Source organism: Gopherus flavomarginatus, chromosome 16, assembly GCF_025201925.1.
Source record: "Gopherus flavomarginatus isolate rGopFla2 chromosome 16, rGopFla2.mat.asm, whole genome shotgun sequence".
NCBI lineage: Eukaryota > Metazoa > Chordata > Testudines > Testudinidae > Gopherus > Gopherus flavomarginatus.
The window spans coordinates 15,715,725-15,735,190 of NC_066632.1; the positions used below are offsets into that span (position 1 = coordinate 15,715,725).

Genomic DNA, 19,466 nt, shown 5'->3' on the forward strand with positions numbered 1-19,466 from the left:
AAAAGCACATCATAGTACTGAAGTGACATCTTCCAGAGGCCCCAGCATGTGCTGGGCAGCCTAGTCTAAGCAGGGCAGCCCATAGCTCACGAGGATGCAGCCCTCCCTACTTGACCACACTCCCAGCATACATAGGGATGCCAGACATCCGGTTTTTGACCGGAACACTAGGTCAAAAAAGGACCCTGGCAGCTACACTCAGTACCGCCAACCAGGCTGTTAAAAGTCCAGTTGGCAGTGCTGCAGGTCTAAAGCAGGCTAGTCCCAAATGTCGCAGCGCAGTGCCAGGACCGGCAGGTCCAGCTCCTAGGCAGGGGGGCCATGGGGCTCTGTGTGTTTCCCCCACCCCAAGTACCAGCTCCACCCTCCAATTGGTCGGGAACCATGGCCAATGGAGCTGGCGGGACAGTGCCTGCATGTGAGAGCAGTGCACAGAGTCCTTGGCACCCCTTCTGCTGGCTACTTCTCGGGTGCAGCGCAGAGCCAGGACAGGCAGGCAGGCAGCCTGCCTTAGCCCTGCTGTGCCACTGACTGGGAGCCACCCGAGGTAAACCTGTGCCTCAACCCCAGCCCTGAGCACTGCCCACAAACCCAGAGCCCCCTCCTGCACCCCAACCTTCTCATCCCTGGCCCCACCCCAGAGCCTGCGCTGCCAGCTGGAGCCCTCGTGCTCTCTGCAGCCCAACACTTTGCCTCAAGATGCAGCCCCCTCCCGCCTACTTGTTGGTGTCACTAAGCATAACCCTAAGTAACTCGGGAGGGCGGAAGGCCACAAGGGTATGGAGCCTTCCTGGTTTTAGGCCTCAGCAGACAAGAGTCCCTCCATGTTTGAACTTTAATCGACCTAAAAGGCCAGGTGTAACAGCCGTTATCAGTTGCAACAGTTCTAACCGCTCTAAAGCAGAAATAATGAGGCCTGTGCACCTTTAGCAGAAGGACAAGATAACTTGCAGAAGGAAAACTTACTAATGAGCTGCAGCGGCCAAGATTACTTAATGCACCTGCGCTTACGTAACTGTTGCAGGGGGAGGAAGTGGGGGGGGGAGAAAGAAGAGAGAGAGAAAAAAACTTATAAAAAGGGAAAGTCCCTGGGTGGGCTCGAGGCTAAAATCAACCTTGCCCGGACCCCTCTGGGCGGCCGACGGATCGCGGCGATGACCAACGCCCAGTGCTCACCAGTGACTTCACCGGGGGCCTCAGCGGAGACGCAGTGTGAGCAACCCTGGAAGGCACAATGGTGCAACGCACTCGAATAGCGGAGAAGCAGTTGCGGGCGATGGTGTGAAACCGGTCCCGGGCGACGGTGAGGAACCAGTCCCTTGGATAAGGTAGGAACAGCCCAGTTGTCTGGACTTTGTCTGTTAGGACCTGCGGACACCCAGTGTCTTCCTGTAGCATGGGGCAGGGACAGAGTAAAGTGGGGAGGGCATGGTGTACCCACCCTAGAATGCATTCTAGAAAACTGAAAGGTGTTTGGATCGGATCCGATGACCAAAAGTAGGTTACAAAAGTTCTGTACAGTAGACTGGCCTCAATATCAACTAGAGGACCAGAAAAAGTGGCCACCGGAAGGATCACTTAATTATAACATGATCCTTCAATTACTCCTGTTTTGTCAGCGAACGGGTAGCTTCTGAAGCTGTTTGTATGGAGAGCTCTTGTAAAAATCCCCCACCGTAGCTCCTGTTCTTCCCCTGTCTGTCGGAGTGCAAGGATTCAAAAGCAGGTTAGGGATAGTGGAGGGAGAAAGGAGGGACCTGTCTAGAAAGGAGACCCTATGTCCTAGTGCACTGTCTCCCTGTTGTAGCTAAAAAGCAAGATCAGATGCAGAATGGTACTGGGGGCCAGTGAATGACCGGAAGACGCCCAGAGTACCCTGTGAAGCAAAAGCTCATGACCAGGACTACTCTAACGCAAGCCCGGTAACTAGTGGATCTTTAGGAGGTCTGACCCATGGTGGGCTGACTCGTCCTGGAATCGTCCGGTGAGGAAGCTACCTGGGTCTAGGACTGTGTGTATCCATCTTCCCTCCCCCTTTCCTTTCCGTGTGGGCTGCTGACAGTCTGATCATCTCACTGGATGCAATCAGAGTAAGCGGCGCCGTCTCCCAGAGACTAGTCGACATTCTTTGCTGAAGGGAGGTGTAGGAGGGTCGTGACGTCCTTGTTAGCCTCTCCTGTGTGAGTACCCTATAGGGAGAGATCCTTAGTTTATAAGCCGCTAGCGCGGACAGGGCACCTCCCTGTGTGTGTAAGTGGAAAATGGGTGAGGGGACAGTCTAAACATTCCACCTCACCCCCTAAGGGTACCCCAGCATATTACATGTAAGTACATTATGCTTCATCAACCTGCCGGTATTTAGAGAATTGGAATATTTACACGCGTGAAAATCCATCTAAACAATGCCCACTAGAAGGTACTTCAATCTAGATAAGATCATACATCTAAGAGGAGCACAGCCTGGACACAGCATGAACAAATTTGTCTATTGAGGAAAGGAACGGGTTAATTTGAAATTCAGCTTGGCCCAGGGATCAAGAGAAAGTTGCTCTGCGTTCACGGTCAAGAATCAACGCAGACTATGCTAAGTACAAAGAAAAACTGCTTTTGGCTCCAGCTGGCTGTGAAAAAAGGAAAATTGACAGAGACGAACCAAAGGCAATATAAGTTACAGAACTGAGATTACATTTGCAAAACTTAATTGTCCAGTAAGATCCAACAGTGTGCCTTTGCGACCCCGGAGCCGGTGTGGCTTGGTGACACCAAAGAAGCCACAGGCAGCCGACCTGGACTGGAATCTCTGAAAGAGACGCCACAGGAGATCCAGGGTGTAAGAGAACAGACCTCCCAAGAGCGGAAGCATATTGGAAATTCTGAACAAGCTGTATATAGGATAATCTCCTGTTCACCTCTCCCCCTTCTCTGAACATTATACACAGAAGTGGCCAGTCTGGACATATGTGTGTGAGTATGAAAGGGGCTTTGGGTTTGGGGCATAAATGTTTTCCTGAGTGATGTGGGAGCGTTCCCGACACTCTCCGTTGTTGTTTTATTATTTTTTTAATGGAGCTTTAAAATTCAGTTATATGGTGTGTTTTCTTTATCTTCCCCCGACGATCCTGTAGTGTCAGCCTGATCACCTGACACGAGGGACAGATTGGTAACAGAAATTTGTCATAGTTTGGTGAGCAATTAAGAATGGGGGAGCCCTGCAGAATTTACACCATCTATTTGTTTTACCCTTGTTATTTTATGTTTGCTTTGCTTGGTACTGTTGGTGTTATATGTTGAGAACTGCATGAGTAAAAGTGAGTCCTAATAGGATAAGGAAACGCTATCTGGTTCTGGTTCTGTTCTGTTTAACCGGTTACTGTTGTTTTTCTGCTCTGTTCATTTGGGCGTTAGGAGTGTGGGCGGAACTGAACCTCTCGTTCGTAATTCCTCGGAGTGGAAGCCATGCGTGCGAGGAAGCTCTGAGGTCGAATTGAGATCCTTCTGTCCCGTCCCCTGTAGCGATCAGAGCATAGAACTTGGAAAACCTGGCTTAGACTGTAAGTTCCTCTGCTCTGTGTAATTCTCTTTTCTGTTTAAGTGTCAGCAGACAGATGGATGGGTCTCTGAGTAAACCCTCTAAAGGGGGTTGGATTGTATGTTCAGTAAATGGCCTTTGCCCAATAGGCCATATGTTTTTGTCTAGGTGACAAGCCTCACGATGGACTCGGGTAGTCTTGTGAGTTAGAATGTTTAAGGGAAGAGACCAGGAGGGGTGGGGGCTAGATGAGAAGCCCACCCTCCTAGCTAAACTGGTAGTGGAACAAGTTGGTGCCCATGGAAGGGACGGTTCAGTAAGAAAAGCAGGATCGGGCGCAGGCGGGCAGGCAACAGACAGAGAGATTGGAAAACAGATTGGAAAACTTTAAGAATGTAGTGGAAGGAAAGAGTCAGTAAGTATAAGCATGGGGATTTCAAATACCCAGGACTTACTTGGAATGGTGAGTTAAGTTGATAAAAGTGGCTGTTGGGAGACAAGCAAGTGATTTAAGGGAGAGTGAGAAGTTAACTCTGTAGTTGCTGGAGGGAACAGCAGTTGAACTTTGTAAAAATGCTAAGGAAGAAAGTTCTTGGTGTCTGTGAAATGTTTGTAAACAAATTCACGCACAGAAATTATTGGATTGCAATCATTTGGTTTGGCTATGAACATTTCAGTTAAATTAGCTGAAGAATGTATACAGTATTATGTAATTGAAAACCTGGGCTGCCTATGAAACAACTACAAGAAAATATGGGGTAATTCCTCTGTTTTGCCTGAAGTCAACAAGGGTATTTGTATATTTTAAGCGATGATTATCTGCCCAGAAGGGGTATGTCATAAACAGATAGCTAAGGGTTAATGTCTCTTTCACCTGAAAAAAAAAGTAACCTGAAGCACCTGACCAGAGGACCAATCAGGAAACCGGATTTTTTCAATCTGGGAGGAGGAAAGTTTGTGTCTGAGTTCTTTGTCTTCTGTCTGCCTCTCTCTCAGCTATGAGAAGGATTTCTATTTCCTGCTTTCTAATCTTATGTTTCCAAGTTGTGAGTACAAAGTTGGTTTTTTCTTTTGTATTTACATGTCTATAGTTGCTGGAGTGCTTTGAATTGTATTCTTTTTGAATAAGGCTGTTTATTCATATTTCTTTTAAGCAATTGACCCTGTATTTGTCACCTTAATACAGAGAGACCATTTGTATGTATTTTCTTTCTTTTTTATATAAAACTTTCTTTTAAGACCTGTTGGAGTTTTTCTTTAGTGAGGAACTCCAGGGAATTGGGTCTGCAGCTCACCAGGGAATTGGTGGGAGGAAGAAGTCTGAGGGAGATCTGTGTGTGTTAGATTTACTAGTCTGACTTTGCATTCCCTCTGAGTGAAGAGGGAAGTAATTCTGTTTTGCAGGACTGGGAACGGGGAGGGTGGAGTCCCTCTGCTTAGATTCACGGAGGTTGCTTCTGTGTAGCTCTCCAGGGGCACCTGGAGGGGGGAAGGGAAAAAGGATTATTTCCCTTTGTTGTGAGACTCAAGGGATTTGGGTCTTGGGGTCCCCAGGGAAGGTTTTTGGAGGGACCAGAGTGCCCCAAAACCCTCTGATTTTTTGGGTGGTGGCAGCAGTACCAGGTCCAAGCTGGTAACTAAGCTTGGAGGTTTTCATGCTAACCCCCATATTTTGGATGCTAAGGTCCAAATCTGGGAGTAAGTTATGACAGGTAGACCTGTTTTTTGTCTTTTAGATAACCAGAGAAAACTGATGTCAGATGAACAGCATTCAGCGTACCATGCATTTGCTGGCACAATAGGAATTATGTCTTGTGTTCTATGTTCTGTCTTGTGGTGTTTGTCCTGTGGCCGGAATTGTTGTGTTTAATATTTTTATAGAATAGTCTAGTTTAAAATCAAACAAAAAGGTTAAATTAAAATGCAGATACTTGTCTTGTTCAACTTGGAATACAAAGTGTTTGGATAAATCAGGAGAATGTGATATACTAAAGTCTAATGCATTTCCTTAAGTAAGAAAAAGAAACTTCATTGGCCAAATTGTTAATTGCAAAAATTGTTGTTAAAATTTGCATACCAACAGTCTTTGGAAGCAAAGACATGAAAAGTTAACCCACTCCCCATATTGTACATGGGATCTTTCTGGCTACCTCAGATTTCTAGCCAGAGGGCTGGGGATGGTGGGAAGCTATTGGACTAGAGGTTGAATTAAACGAACTCCGCAAAGTGGGTGTGCTTGTTCTAGCTTGTTGCTCCAAAGCTCTGTAATAAGGTTATTTTAGGAAAAGGGTGTGTGTGGCATATATTGAATAATAAGACTAATGTACTGTATAATGACAATGTTTATGTGTTCATTGTTGGGAAAAAGGACTATAAGTGAAAAGTGGAAGTTTCCTTTGCAGGTTAAAAGAAGCCAAGAAGGGAAAAAGGACAAAGAACAGAATGAGTTAACGAAAAAAAAAATAATTAGCTCGCAAGCTCAGGCTATAGATAAGACACTGACTCCATTCAAGGACACTGCTCACAGTTAAGACTTGGCTAACAAGCAGGAAAAGGAGGGCTTGAATTTGCCCACGCAGCAATAAGGTTTGCAAAACACCGCCAGGCACTAATGAAATGTGTTAGGTTTCTTTTCTCATAGGTAAGGAAGCGCTACCCAAAGACCCTAGCAGCCCTGCCACTCCTTGGAACCAGGAAACTGGATTGATGTAAAGATCCAACAACAAAAGACTGCTTTGGCTCCCTGCTGACTACCAACTCTGCTGTGAAGTGCCAAAGGTTGACTGCTTGGACCCATGATTCTCACTGCAAAAAGACTTCTCCACCTCGGGAGAATTCTCCTATTGATGTTTAGCCTATTTCTCCTTCTAGCTCTGCTGTGCCTTCTGGACAGTAAGGAAAAAGTACAAGGTGAAGTGCTAGTAACCTCTCCCTTGTCCACTGACAGATCTACTGTGCCTTTGAATTTTTCTAGAAGAATCAAAACCATTACAGGGTGATGTGCCGGTAACCTCTCCCCTGTAGGATGCTGAACCACGACTGTTTTGGGAAAGAAGAAGGAACACTCAGAAATTGCCAAAGTCCAGGAATTCTTGACTAGAAAGGACATTAAGAAGTGACCCTGGTGAAGAAACAAAGAATTATACACTGGCGGGAGGACATTTGTGGGACCCATGCTTGGGAATGTGGTATTGATTGGAGCTTGGGGTTTATTCTAGAGGCTGCGCCCTATGTCCTGGAGAGTGACTAATAATGTAACCCCCCACATGCTATTAATGTTGATGCCTTTTGAAAGTTCCTGAGAATAGTTAAATAACAGGTGTATTATAGTACTACACCAAGGAAAGATGGTATTGAATATCTCTGAGGCTGGGAAGGCATTGCAGTCGGATCTAGTATGTGTAGGAATTCAGGATTTCCTGAATGACCAGCTGATGGCCATTCGGAGTGATCTTGAGTACCAGACTTGGCCCACTGCCCTTACAGACGCATCAGAAATACCATCTGATCAGTGATCATGGAGACATACGTGGACATTTCCTGGGTGGAAGTGTGGCTTCCCAGGGTGGGGTGTGCGCCCTTATAGGGGATGAATGCTGTACTTATGTCCCAGAAAGCGCACAGGATATTAACAAGCACATCCTGTCAGCCAACCAGGCTTTTGAACAGTGGAAGGCCTAAAAAGGGGAACCCACTATTTCTCATTCCCTCTGGGACTGGTTACCCAACCTGGTGGGACTAGAGGGAGGCATTGTTCGCCTCCTGCTCACTGGTGTGGTGTTGTGTATCGTTACTCTCCTTTTGTTTGCTTGCTGTAAAGCACTCCTACATAGAATTTATACCTCCCATTCCCCAGGAAATCCCACTATACTCCCTCATTAATGACCCCAGCTCCCTAGAGCTTAATCGCTTTTTGTCCTCAAAGTATGAGAAAACTCAGCCAAAAGTTTGTTGAGTATTCTCAAAGGAGGGAGTTGTTGGTGTCACTAGGCATAAATCTAGGCCTCAGTGAACCAAAGCTCCTCCATGTTGAACTCCATTTGATCTAGAAAGCTAGCAGCTGTGAAATTAAATGTGTAACAGTAAGTTATCAGTTGCAGCACAGCTAAAACTGGTCTAAAGCAGTAGTGATAAGGCCTGTGCACCTTTAGCAGAAGGACAAGATAACTGCAGAAGGAAAACTTACTAACGAGCTGCCGTGGCCAAGATTATTTAATGCACCTGTGCTTACGTAACTGCTACAGGGGGAGGAAGGAGGAGGAGGAGAGGGGGGAGATAGAAGAAAGAGGGGAAAAAAACTTATAAAAAGGGAAAAGCCACTTGTGTAGTGGTGCATGATTTGAGGCGTTCGTCTCCTTGCACTGCTTTGAGGTCTCAAATAAACTTTGCTTGCTTCTCCACCCTGGTGTGTGTTCATTGGCGCTTCGCACTCTGGGCAACGAACCACTGTTGCTTGCCTCGGGCACCCTCTGTGTCGGCAACACATCTGTCTGGCTCCATGCCTGTAGGATGTGCAACAAGGCCCGGTCCCGGCCCCAAAGAGCTGTGTGATCATACAGAACTGCTCTCAGCTGGGCTGGGTAACCCTTGTTCCCCCCACACCGCCCATGCTTCGGCCTGTAGGTGCCTTAAACAGGGCTGGACAAGATGGGCAGAATTACTTTGCTTGCCAAGTCCTGTCATGTTGATGTAATACAAAAAGCAGCCTCTAGGTGGCGAGTAGCTGCTTCATAGTTAAGGTTGCAACAGGGTTTGTGTTCAAACCCTAATTGCGAAAGTTCTGTGAAATGCACCTCCGCAGTCAGATGGGGCTGCAAACCACCCTGCTAGTTTGGGCCCAGGACGGAGTTTGTGATACGCATTTTTGGTCCAGTGGTTTCTGAGTTCCCCCGATGCTCCCATGGCCTATGTTAAACATTTCACCTTTCTTCCCACTCTCTTTGCAGGGGGTGGTAGAGCTGTGGTCAGTTCCACTCACACCTCCTGCCAAGATGTGAGCCAGCTCCAAACCAACCCCAGTCATGCAGCAGTGACTGGACTTTGGGGGTGATGCTGCAGAGCCATGTGTGGGGAGAGAGAGACTGAAACCTGCCTCCACAAAATACCCTGTTGCCTAGGAGAAGGTGCACTGGGCTGGGGGCCAGCAGACAATGAGTTCAAAACTCCTCTTCTGACCACTGCTGTTAATAACTCTTCACAGCTCTTATTATTGACCAAAGTTGCCTCATTCTGCCCTGGGGAAAAGGGAGCCCTGCAACCCTATCCTGCTGGGAGGCAATCCAGTTAAGGGCACGGTTAAGCCTGCAGCCTTCGCTCCAGATTAACCAAACTTTCTGTATGAATAGCCGTGAATCAGTTTTCATTTCATAGTCAAGCGGGCAAGATGTGGAGGTGGGGGGCAGGGATTTGCTGGCCAGTCCTAAATTCGCAAGTGCAATGAAAGGCACTAGGGGAGGTGCTGGACATCAGTGAAGTCCAGTTAAAGACTCTGATTGTGATTTGTAGTGTTAAGTAAAATCTAGCCAGTGCTGCCTGCTCAGAAGACACCAGGATTCGGAAGTTGTAGGTCAGCATCAGGGGAATAGTGTGTGTGGGGGGGACAGCCCAGGGCTGTGGGTGGGGGTTTGGGTGGCAGCAGTAGAACTGTAGGTGGAACCCAGGGATGGGATAGCTGGGGCTGTGAGTCAGGGTTGAGGGGCACTGGCAGAGCTGTGAGTATGGGGAGTCCAGCACTGGGATAGCGGGGGGGGTGTTGGGATTGAGGGGCAACGGCAAAGCTGCAGGTGGGGGAACCCAGAATTGGGATAGCAAGGGCTGTGGGTCAGGGTTGAGGGGCACTGGCAGAGCTGTGGGAGCCCAGGGCTGGGGGAAGAGAGGGGCTGTGGATCAGGGTTGAGGGGCACTGGCACAGCTGTGGGAGCCCAGGGCTGGGGGAGGAGGGGGGCTGTGGATCAGGGTTGAGGGGCACTGGCAGAGCTGGGGGTGTTGAGACAGTAGGGGGTTGGTGGTTCAGAACAAGGGGCACCAGAAGGGCAGTGTGTGTGTTAAGGTGTGCGGAGAGCCCAGGGCTGCGATAGCTGGGGCTGCGGGTGGGAATTGAGAGGCATATGCAGAACTGGGGTGGTGGTGGGGGGCTGTGGTTTGAAATTGAGCAGAACTGGCAGATCTGTATTAGTGAAGCTTTTGTGGCACCCACTAGCATGATTTGGCTGCAGCCTGTTACAGGATTTAAGCATAAAATAGCATTCACCACTATATATATATTTAAAGAGAGAAACTGAAGTTAACTGAGTGACAACGCAGGCAGCTGAGAGGCAAATTATTTTTTCCTTTTAATCTTTGCATGAATTTCCGCGCTCGTGATCTGCACTTGCCTTTGAAAGGAGAGGAGAATTTCTGATTGTGTTTCAGCATTTCCCACCTACTGATCTAACACTAACTACAAAGCAGACGCTGGTGCTGGAGCAGCCCTACAGGGGAGTTTAATTGCCCGAATCTTGGGGACGGGAAGAAATCTCTGGCTTGTATTGAGGCTAGAAAACTGCGCGTTCTCTGGGGACGGGGCAGTCTGGAGGGGATGAGCCTTTGGTTTGTCAGTGCAGGTTCTTCTAGACATCCCGCGCCGAGTGGTGTCTGTGGGGTCATCCTGTCTGAGATCCTGTTCACAGAACTGGGGAAGAGGGGGAGGGGAGACCAGCTGTTTATTGGTACTTGTTTCTCTGTCTGCTCTGCATCCCTTGCAAACATTTGCCTGCAGGCTCCATATGTTGCCAAGGGTTAAGTACATGTAGGATGGGGTGGGGGGAGGAAGGAGAGTGGGGAGGGGAGCTCTCAGTATAACAGATAGGTCACATCAAGGGGATATTGCTGGCCTCTCCCCTAATATATTTCTATAAATCAAGTGGCCTGTCTGTGCCCAGTTTAGCGAGGCAGCGGCACTCCACTCCCCTGCGCTGCACAGTACTTACAGCTCCTGCCTTCCTGCCCTCGTGTCCCTGGTTCCTTGCTACCAGTCTCTGCTGAGTCTGCCTCCTCCTTGCTGCACGGCTGGCTCCTGACAGCTCCGGGAGATGCTCTGCACTTGGCCGTTTTCTTTCTTTTCTGAAATATCCCCTTCTTCCTCGCATAGGGACCAGTTTAGTGTATTTTCTGCTGGAAGTTGATTTCCTCAAAGCTTGGGGTGATGCTCAGAGTTCGGGAGTGTGGCGGTGGGAGGTACTTGGACCGGGAATCATCGGCTGTATTAAAATGGCGCCTCCCCAAGGACTGAATTTTCATCAGGGCTGTGGGTTCGGCCTCCCTTCTTTGGGGGCAGAGTTTGTAGGCACAGACCAGAATGGGATGCGCCAATGGGAGCGTGGTGTCCCTCACTCACTCAGAAGTCCCAGGCATTTGGGTTTGCAACCCCCCATCAGAGCCCCCAGAAGGGCCCATTATGAGCAGAAGGCCTCAGAACTCCCCCCAGCAATCCCGACTGTGACAAATATTTCCTCTGCATCTGCAGCTGGGGGACTGCATAGGGGGGCTGTATTCCTGGGTGATCCATGCCTAAGAGCTAAAGGGTTGAGACCTCTGTTCCCATGGACCTTTCCCCCTTTCCTGGAGGCAGGCCAGGGCATGGCTGGTGCAAGGTCTCCTGGATCCTTCTCTTCGGGGCCATGCCCCACTTTGCTGTGCATGTGACCTCTCTCCCTGTCCTCCGAATGGCTTTTATTGCCCCCTTGGGAAGGGCTTTGAGATCAGAGGTGGAAAGAAGCTGCACTGGACCAGACTTTCAAAAGTGCTCAGTTTCTATTGTTCTGAACTCGGAGATGGGGGAGGGGGAGTTCTCTTTTGTTCGAATGGGGGGGGAAGTGTTCTCCATTGTTCTGAATGGCGGGGGAGGTGTTCTCCATGTGAGTGTGCTGTGAATATTCAGGTGCCAGAAATGAGAGGGAACATGTGAGGGATCTTCCATCCCAACTGGCCTGTCTCTGGGTGTCAGCGTGGCATGACCCCCTCAGCTCTCAGACACCCTGACCATCTGTGGGCTGCTTTGCTGATCCGCTGGGCAGTCGCTTCTCTGCCAGACCCAACCTGCCTCCCCACCTCTCGCCTGGCGATGGCATCATGGCTCCCAACTTCTCTGAAACCCCTTCCCGGTGCCGTCTTCCCATGGTGGGCTGGCTGGGCTGCCGGGGTGAGGAGCTGGGGGTGGGATGGAGGGGATTCTGCGCAGCTGGGCCAGCAGAGTGCTAGACCCAGTGCCGCTGCTCTGTCTCTACTTTCTCTCTTCTCCGTGTGGCTGTTGGGATGAGAACTCCGGTTTAAACCATGCTCACTGAGTGCTCAGCAGTCTGCTGGCCCATGCTGCCAGAGGGACTGGCCATCTGGGGGTGCCCTCTTGCCCATTGCCCCCCACACCCGGTGCATCCCCACATCTAAGGAGGCAGCTCTGGGGTCCACTGACCGGTCTTAGCAAACACTCCCTGGAGGAGCTGGGGCAGGTGATTCCTGGCCTGCACCCTGCCCCGGTCACTCCATTGCTGGCTGCTCTGGGGAGGAGCTGGGCACTGCTGGCAGAGGGGTGTGGCGATGTGCTGAAATGCACATTTTGAAGCTCTTCTCTTGCTGAGTTTGGATTTAAATGAGGGCTGGAGGAGGGAGTGACCCACAGCAGATGGCAGCATGTATGATGGGGGAGGGGCATGTGTGTCTGTCTGTGTGAAGCTGTCTGGTTTTATGCAATTTGCTAAGTGCTGAGAGATTAAGTAAAACAATAGCCAGCCCCACACTGAGATACCAACTGCTCCCATCTGAGGGTTTGGGAATGGATTGACACCTGCTACCTGCTGGCTGGCCTGGTATCAAGAAGAGGGTCGCTGAAATCTGTGCTAGAGACCGCACTGCCTGGGACTGCCTGCCCATGGGTCTGGTCTGATGCATCCCTGCAGGCTTTCCAGTCACAAGTTACCTCCTCAGGGCAAACTTGCCTCTGTCAAGTGGGCTTGGCTGTTTGGTGGCCTTGTGCCCCGGCTGATATCAGACCCACCCCTGGGCCGGCACCAGCGACGGGGGCTGCTTTACACCGTGGGATATTTTTGAGAATTCAGTGTTTCTCCCTGTCTCAAACTGGGACAAAATGTACAAATCTTGAAAATATTTGCAAACCAAACCTCCATTCACCCAAAAGAATTCCCATTTGAGTGAATGGAAATGTTTTGTTTTGATTTCAATCTTTTTTGTCTAACAAGCCTAAATTTCAGAACAAAATGTCATTTTGAATCAGGAAAGCTCAGATTTTCTGTTTAGAAAATGTCAAATTGAAACATTTTAACAATGTCAAAACTCTTTTCCCATCTCTCTGAGGAGGAAGGTTAATCAGATCCGACCCTGTTTCACCAACAGTTTTGGTTTCAACCAACCAACAATTTTAAATTAAAAACATTTGACTGCAAAATTCACACGCAGCTCTAGCAGCGACCCTATGGAGTGGGACCCCTGTGCTCCCATTGCCTTGGCAGGACAGAGCTGCTGGTGAAATGGCTGGGCTGAAACCACTGCTGGTGACCTGGGGGGGTGGAGGAGGGAGAGGACCTGGATGCATTGCAAACAGAAAAGATTCAGTGGAAGAGCTGGTGGACACATTCTGGCTGACATGATTTGTGCTGTGAAAGGCCATTCACTTTATGCAGAGCCCTCTTGCCCAGCTTGGCGCCCAGAGTGCGTCAGAGGTGGTGCTGCTTCCTGAGGTCCTGAAAACAAGTGTGTGGTGCTTTTCCCTGGCTTTTTCCTCCTATTAGCCCAGTCAGAGCAGCCTAGCCCAGGGGCGGGAGGCGAGTGGGCAGCCATCGTCTCTTCCTCCTTTTGCATCTTCCCCTGAAGGTGATGGGCCTGAACTGGTGTCTAGGACGGGATTTGGCCTGTGGAGCCGTTATTCCTGGTGGGGAGAGAGCCCAGTGCCTCTCACCTCCCTGGCCAGGTTTGCAGGGCCGGTAGGTGGAACCTCCCCTTCTCTCTGGCAAGGGAAGCATGTGTGCCCACAAGGGGATAGAGCCTCCTCCCAAGGTCATTTTCACAGTCGTGCAGTCTGCAGAGCAGAGCCGCACTCAAAAGCTTCCCAGAGCTTTGAAATCGGCATCTCCATTTCCTTGCCGGCCCCGTCCCGCCTGTCTCACTCGTCCCTTGAATCACTGCTTGCAATCGGGGACGAACAAGGAGAAAGGAGAATTGGGAATGGACACATGTTGTGGCCAGAGGCCTTATAGAGCCTGGATGTGGTCCAGAGAGAGGGTCTGGGGATTCCGCAGCCTGCAGTTATAACACTGGGTGTGCTGCCTCCTAGCTACGTCCATCAGAACCCCAAGGCTTGATTGGCCAAGTGCCCCCAGCTCCAGCAGGGCCAGCGGGAACAGTGGGTGCTTGCACCTTTGGAAATGACACCCTAAGTGAATATATGGGTGGGGATGTGGCAGGTTCTAGGCTGGTGCTGAGCTGCTACCTGGACAATATCGGCTCTCCATCCTTGGGCTCTACAAAGGAGGAGGGAATGGTTAGCCCCCTGGGATGGATAGAGAAACTGAGGCACAGAGAGGCAAAGGGACTTGCCCAAGGTTGCCAAGCAGACTAGTGGCAGAGGTGGTACTAGAAGGCAGGTCTCCTGAGTCCCAGTCCAGTGCTCTTTCCATTTGGCCACACCACCTTCCTTGGCCTGCTAGTACCATTGCTGTCCTCTGGACCTGCCTGGCCACCTTTAACCTTGCTGGCTATGTACTGAGCCTATCGCACCTGCTGCTCCCATGGGTACTCAGCTGATTCTTTGGCTTGGTGGAGCCTTGGCAGGTCAGATGCCCCTTCCCAAGCAGTTCAGCCCTAGGTTTCTGCATGTCCAGAGCAGCCAGGACCATCTCTCTGGTGTTTCTAGCAGGGGGCACCAACTGGAGACAAACCTGCCCCCACCCTTCCCCACAAGTGCATAACCCTGCGAGGAGTTGGAGTTTGAGACGGGCAGCCTGGGTTCCATGCTCAGCTCTGCCACCGATTTAGTGATGGGCCTGATATGGCTCCCACTGAGCCCACGGGGAGCTGGAGGAGCCAGGGATGGAGTTTTGGGCAGGTTCCTTCCCCATCTGTAAAATGGGGCTCTTGACACACACACCCCCCCCCCCCCAATACCTGTGAAGTACTGGGGAAAGGCTGAGGGGACATTTTCCACCTGCCTGTTCATCGGAGATTCCCCCTGCTTGGAGAGAGATGCATGTACAACAATAGATCCTGGATGAGAACTCCCATGCAGGCTGGAGAGGGAACAAATAATAAGCCAAGGCAACGTTTCCGACCAATGCACCCTCCTTGTTAGGCCAACTCCCCTGCAGAGACCGCGGGAGATCTCCCCTGCACGCTGAAGGCTCCTCCAGGATTAGGACACATGACCAGCGAGGTGCACCTGTCTGCAGAATTCCCTAGGGGCCAGGAGCGGCGCCAGGGTTTTTTTGGTGCCCTAGGTGGGGGTCCTTCCGCGCTCTGGGTCTTCGGCAGCAATTCTGCAGCAGATCCCAGAGCGAGTGAAGGACCCGCCGCAGAATTGCCACTGAAGACCTGGAGGACGGAAGGACCCCCTGCTGCCAAATTGCTGCCGAGAGTGGCAAAATGCCACCCCCCCCAAATCCCAGTGCTCTAGGCGACCACCAAGGTCACCTAAATGGAAGCGCCGGCCCTGCTTGGGGCTCCATGGAGGTGCAGGGGGCTACAGGATCACAGCTGCCACCTCCTGAGTAACTGTCACTGCGATGGAGGAAGTAGAATGGGTGCAAAGTCTCTGTGTCAGATCGCAAGGCACCCGCTTAGATTATATTAACAAAATGCCCAGCCTGAGCAAAGGGACTGGCGAAGGGGAAGAGTGGGGCTGGTTGGAAATAGAACATATGCTCCTGATTGGCTGCTTCATGATGAAGAAAAGTGACAGGTCAGTTTATATAGACGTGAGCTCTTTGGCACACGGAGCAACTCTGTGTTCTGCGTTTGTGCAGCACCTGGCACCATCTGGGGCCTGGTCCATGAGTGGGGCTTCTAGCAGCTACAGTTATACAACTAAATAATAATATAGAACTTGCCTGTCACGTTTCTCCATCCTGAAGCAGCAAGTAAGTACATGAAGTACACATTGACATGTGGGTGTTTTCTGCTTGTTCTTCTTTCTTTAGAAATACAAGGTGCTGGTCGATCCTGGATCTGCTAGAGGATCCATTGGAAGTCTCAACGCTGTGGATTGTGAGCTGTGTAAAGGAAGGGGAGGGTGGGTTTAATCTTTAACAAAGATCTCTTTTCTCCTACCTGTTTCTCAGCCATTTGAATTAAATTAATAATAATAACCCGCAACCAAACCCTGATCCAAAGATTTATAAAGAGAATAAAATAATAAAACTTGTCCTCTGAAATACCAGGGTTTTTTCTGATGTGTCTTATCACCTGTCGAGCTTTTCATGAAAAATGTGACCTGAACTTCAACATGGGTGAGGGATCAAGTATCAGAGGGGTAGCCGTGTTAGTCTGGATCTGTAAAAGCAGCAAAGAATCCTGTGGCACCAGAAATACGAGCAGCCCTGGACCACATAAGAATTGGCGCTGATGATAGTGAGCTAGCCCTAATGGCCACCTTTGGAGAACAGATTGGCAGGTGAAATTTTATTGCCCAAGCCATGCCTTCTACTCAGAACACTAACGAGGATCCTGAAAATTATCTCACTCGGTGGGCCCTAATGCAGATTATGGCCGGTATAGTAACCATACCGGCTAATACGGATTTAGATTTAATCCCCTTCTCTGTACCATCTGTCAGAGATTGCGCTGCCTCACTACTTCCCTATTACTCAGGCAAGCTTGCCGTTTGGCAGGATGGGCACCCTGCCACCTTAAGAGAATTAAAAGGGATGGTACAACAGATAACTACCCACGCCGGACCCAAACCCAATATTAAAAAGGAAAGGGTGGCGTACGTGGCGGCAGTGGAGCCAACAGTCACCTATTCAAATGAAAGTGGCACAAAGGGATTTGCAGGATCCCGTGGAGGGCACTCAAAAGTCAAATTCAGGGGAAGGGGGAATAACCAGTCTAGGAGTCGGCTGTACCCAGGCCTTCAAAGATCTCAGGTCAGCCGAAAACAGTTGTCAGCCGGAAAAACCCGTCACTGATGTGCGCCGTCTGGCATGCAAGTTATTATTACAAGTGGGAGGAAATAGACAAAAATGGGAGAAGGCCCCCTTGGCCGATATTATAACAGAGATTCTTAGATTACAGGATCAGCGAGGAGTGGTATCAGAAGTAACCACCTCAAGTGCTCCTTTAGATTTTCAGGAATACTCTTAGGGAAGCCCACTGGACGTGAAATCCCCACTTGGCGTAGGAGCCCAACAGTGGAGGATTATAGGGGAATTAACCTGGGATCCAGGAGGAAGACCCTATATCTATGTCCAGCAGGGAAATCAAGCTCCTGTGATGGCTCTAATTGATACTGGAGCTTCCGTCTCTCTAATTAAAATCGCTCCTCTAGCGGGAACAAAAGGGCAAAATATGATATTACACTCCTTTCAGGGAAAACCCAGCACCGGACAAGAATGGGTGCAGGTACCATTCTCTGTACAAGGATTCCACACCACTGGGAATCTAATTCAAACAAAACATATGACAGATGCCGTGATCCTGGGCATGGACTGTTTGTTCAAAAATAACATTATTGTTGATCTCCTCAAAAGCGCTCTATGGAGACTGGAAACCCTCCCCCCTTATCTCCCTACAGCAAGCCGTGATAAGTTTGTCAGTAACAGAAGTGATAAACTAGTTGCTGCGCTCACAGCAGAACAGCAGGAGAAGTGGCGTTTTAAATTTCCCACGGTCTGGACCCAGAAGAAAACAGATTGTGTTAAAATTGTAGGTGAACTGTTGCCCCCACAGAAGCAATATCGGTATCCCAGGGAAGCAGAAACACAGCTCGTCCAAATCATTCAGGACCTGGAAGAGCAGGGAGTAATTAGAAAAACTAACTCCCCTTTTAACTCCTCTATCTGGCCAGTCATGAAGGCAGACGGGCAATCCTGGAGACTAACCATTGATTATAGAAGATTCAACAAAGGAAGTATACTCATGGCCCCCATCATGGCACATATGACACAGGTCATCCAAAGGGTACAAGCCGCCTCCAGGTATTTTTCAGTTATAGATCTGGCTAACTGTTTCTTTGCCATCCCATTACATCCTGATTCACAGGACCGATTTGCCTTCACTATCAGAGACCAGCAGTACACATTTTGGCGCCTACCCCAAGGATTCCAAGACTCTCCAGCTATCGCCCACAAACACGTGGTAGATATGCTGGACCAGTTAAGTCCCTCTGATCGACCACTTGTCTATTCCTATGTGGATGATGTTTTGGTTTTTGGCCAGCTCCAGACGCAGGTGCAGAGACTTACAGAGGACGTCCTTGCACTAATCCAGGACACCAGATTCAAGGTAAGCCTGGAAAAAAGCACAATTGATGCAAACCCAGGTTGTCTACCTAGGTACTATCATTGGCAAGAGGGAAGGCAGGTAGATCAAAGTAAGGTACGGGCTTTAATTGAAATGCCAGCCTCTACGGATGTGCACTCCTTAAGGGTTTTGCTGGGCGGATTTAACTTTCTACGACCCCATATCTACAAATATGCAGAAATTACACGTCCTTTGTGGAAACTGCTAAAAAAGAAGACGCACTGGGAATGGGGTCCAGATCAGGAGAAAGCCTTATATATCCTGAAGCAAAAAGCCTTAACAGCCCCTGCTTTACGCTTCCCGGATGAATCTAAACCATTTGTCATCCGGTTAGCAGCTAATGAGGTGGCCATGGCGGCTACTGTCTTGTAACAAAATGAAAACCAAACATTGGTACCAGTGGCTTATGAGTCTAAAAAACTACAGGGAGCTGGACTAAATTTTGACGCCTGTGAACGTGAATGCCTGACAGCGGTATGGGCCGTTCAGTCTTTTGAGCCGCTTACCGGCAGTGCCCCAATTACGAATAGGAGGCAGGGTGTCTAACACCCGAATGGCACAATGGAGTCTAACACTGGTAAACAGAGGAGTCTGGACTGACACAGTATCTAAACCTGACATGCTGACACATGCTCTTATTGAAAAAGGGGCTAAGCATGTATGTCCAGCAGTCACACTAGAACAAAGAATAGCACAAGCCCAAGCACCCCCCCGGAAGACTTGGATACCGTGGATCAGGAGAAAAATATTTGGTTCACGGATGGCAGTTCCATGGTGGTGCATGGTAAAAAGAGAATCAGATATGCAGCCATCAATTTAGAAGAGGAAGTACTGAAGGGGTACTTGGATCATGGCTCAGCACAACATGCTGAACTCCATGCCATATACCAAGTCCTAAAACAGTATGAAACAGAGAACTGCCCCAAGACCGTACACATCTATGCTGACAGCAATTATTGTGTAAAGGGAGTGCAATATTGGATGTTTGATTGGCAGAGGAACAATTGGAAAGCCGCAGACGGGAAAGAGATAGCATATGTAGATGAATGGAGATGGATTTATGCCTAGGTTACCTCTCATCTCAACCAGCTTAAAATCAAACATGTCAAGGCACATGGAAAAGGCTCCGCAGCTGAAACAGTATGGAATAACCGTGCTGATGCCACAGCCAGAGATTATGAAGGGATAGCAGTGGTGACCCGAAAGCAGAAAAAGAAGGTATTAGAAGCAGTCCGCACCCCAGGAAGAATTGAAAGGCAGGAACTGGTGAACATAGCTCATCAGTTCATGCATGACGGAGTGGAAGGAAGGCTGGGAAGGTTAAAGCAAGTGGCAGGCTGGAAAGGGATGAGAGACGATGTGGATACATGGGTCAGAAATTGTATACAGTGTGCCAAAGATAAAGCTCGTCCTCCACACCAGCCTCAGATGCTAC

At 49.5% G+C, this 19,466-nt stretch overlaps 1 protein-coding gene across 1 annotated transcript in view; it reads right to left on the bottom strand.

The window, feature by feature from the left end:
* LOC127035564 (nck-associated protein 1-like) overlaps positions 1 to 1,398 on the bottom strand; it is a 47,982-nt gene extending 46,584 nt beyond the window's left edge. Inside the window, 1 exon segment of the mRNA XM_050925585.1 lies at positions 1,177 to 1,398. Within this exon segment, the coding sequence (XP_050781542.1) occupies positions 1,177 to 1,398 (222 nt within the window).
* Between the last annotated feature and the right edge of the window lie 18,068 nt (positions 1,399 to 19,466).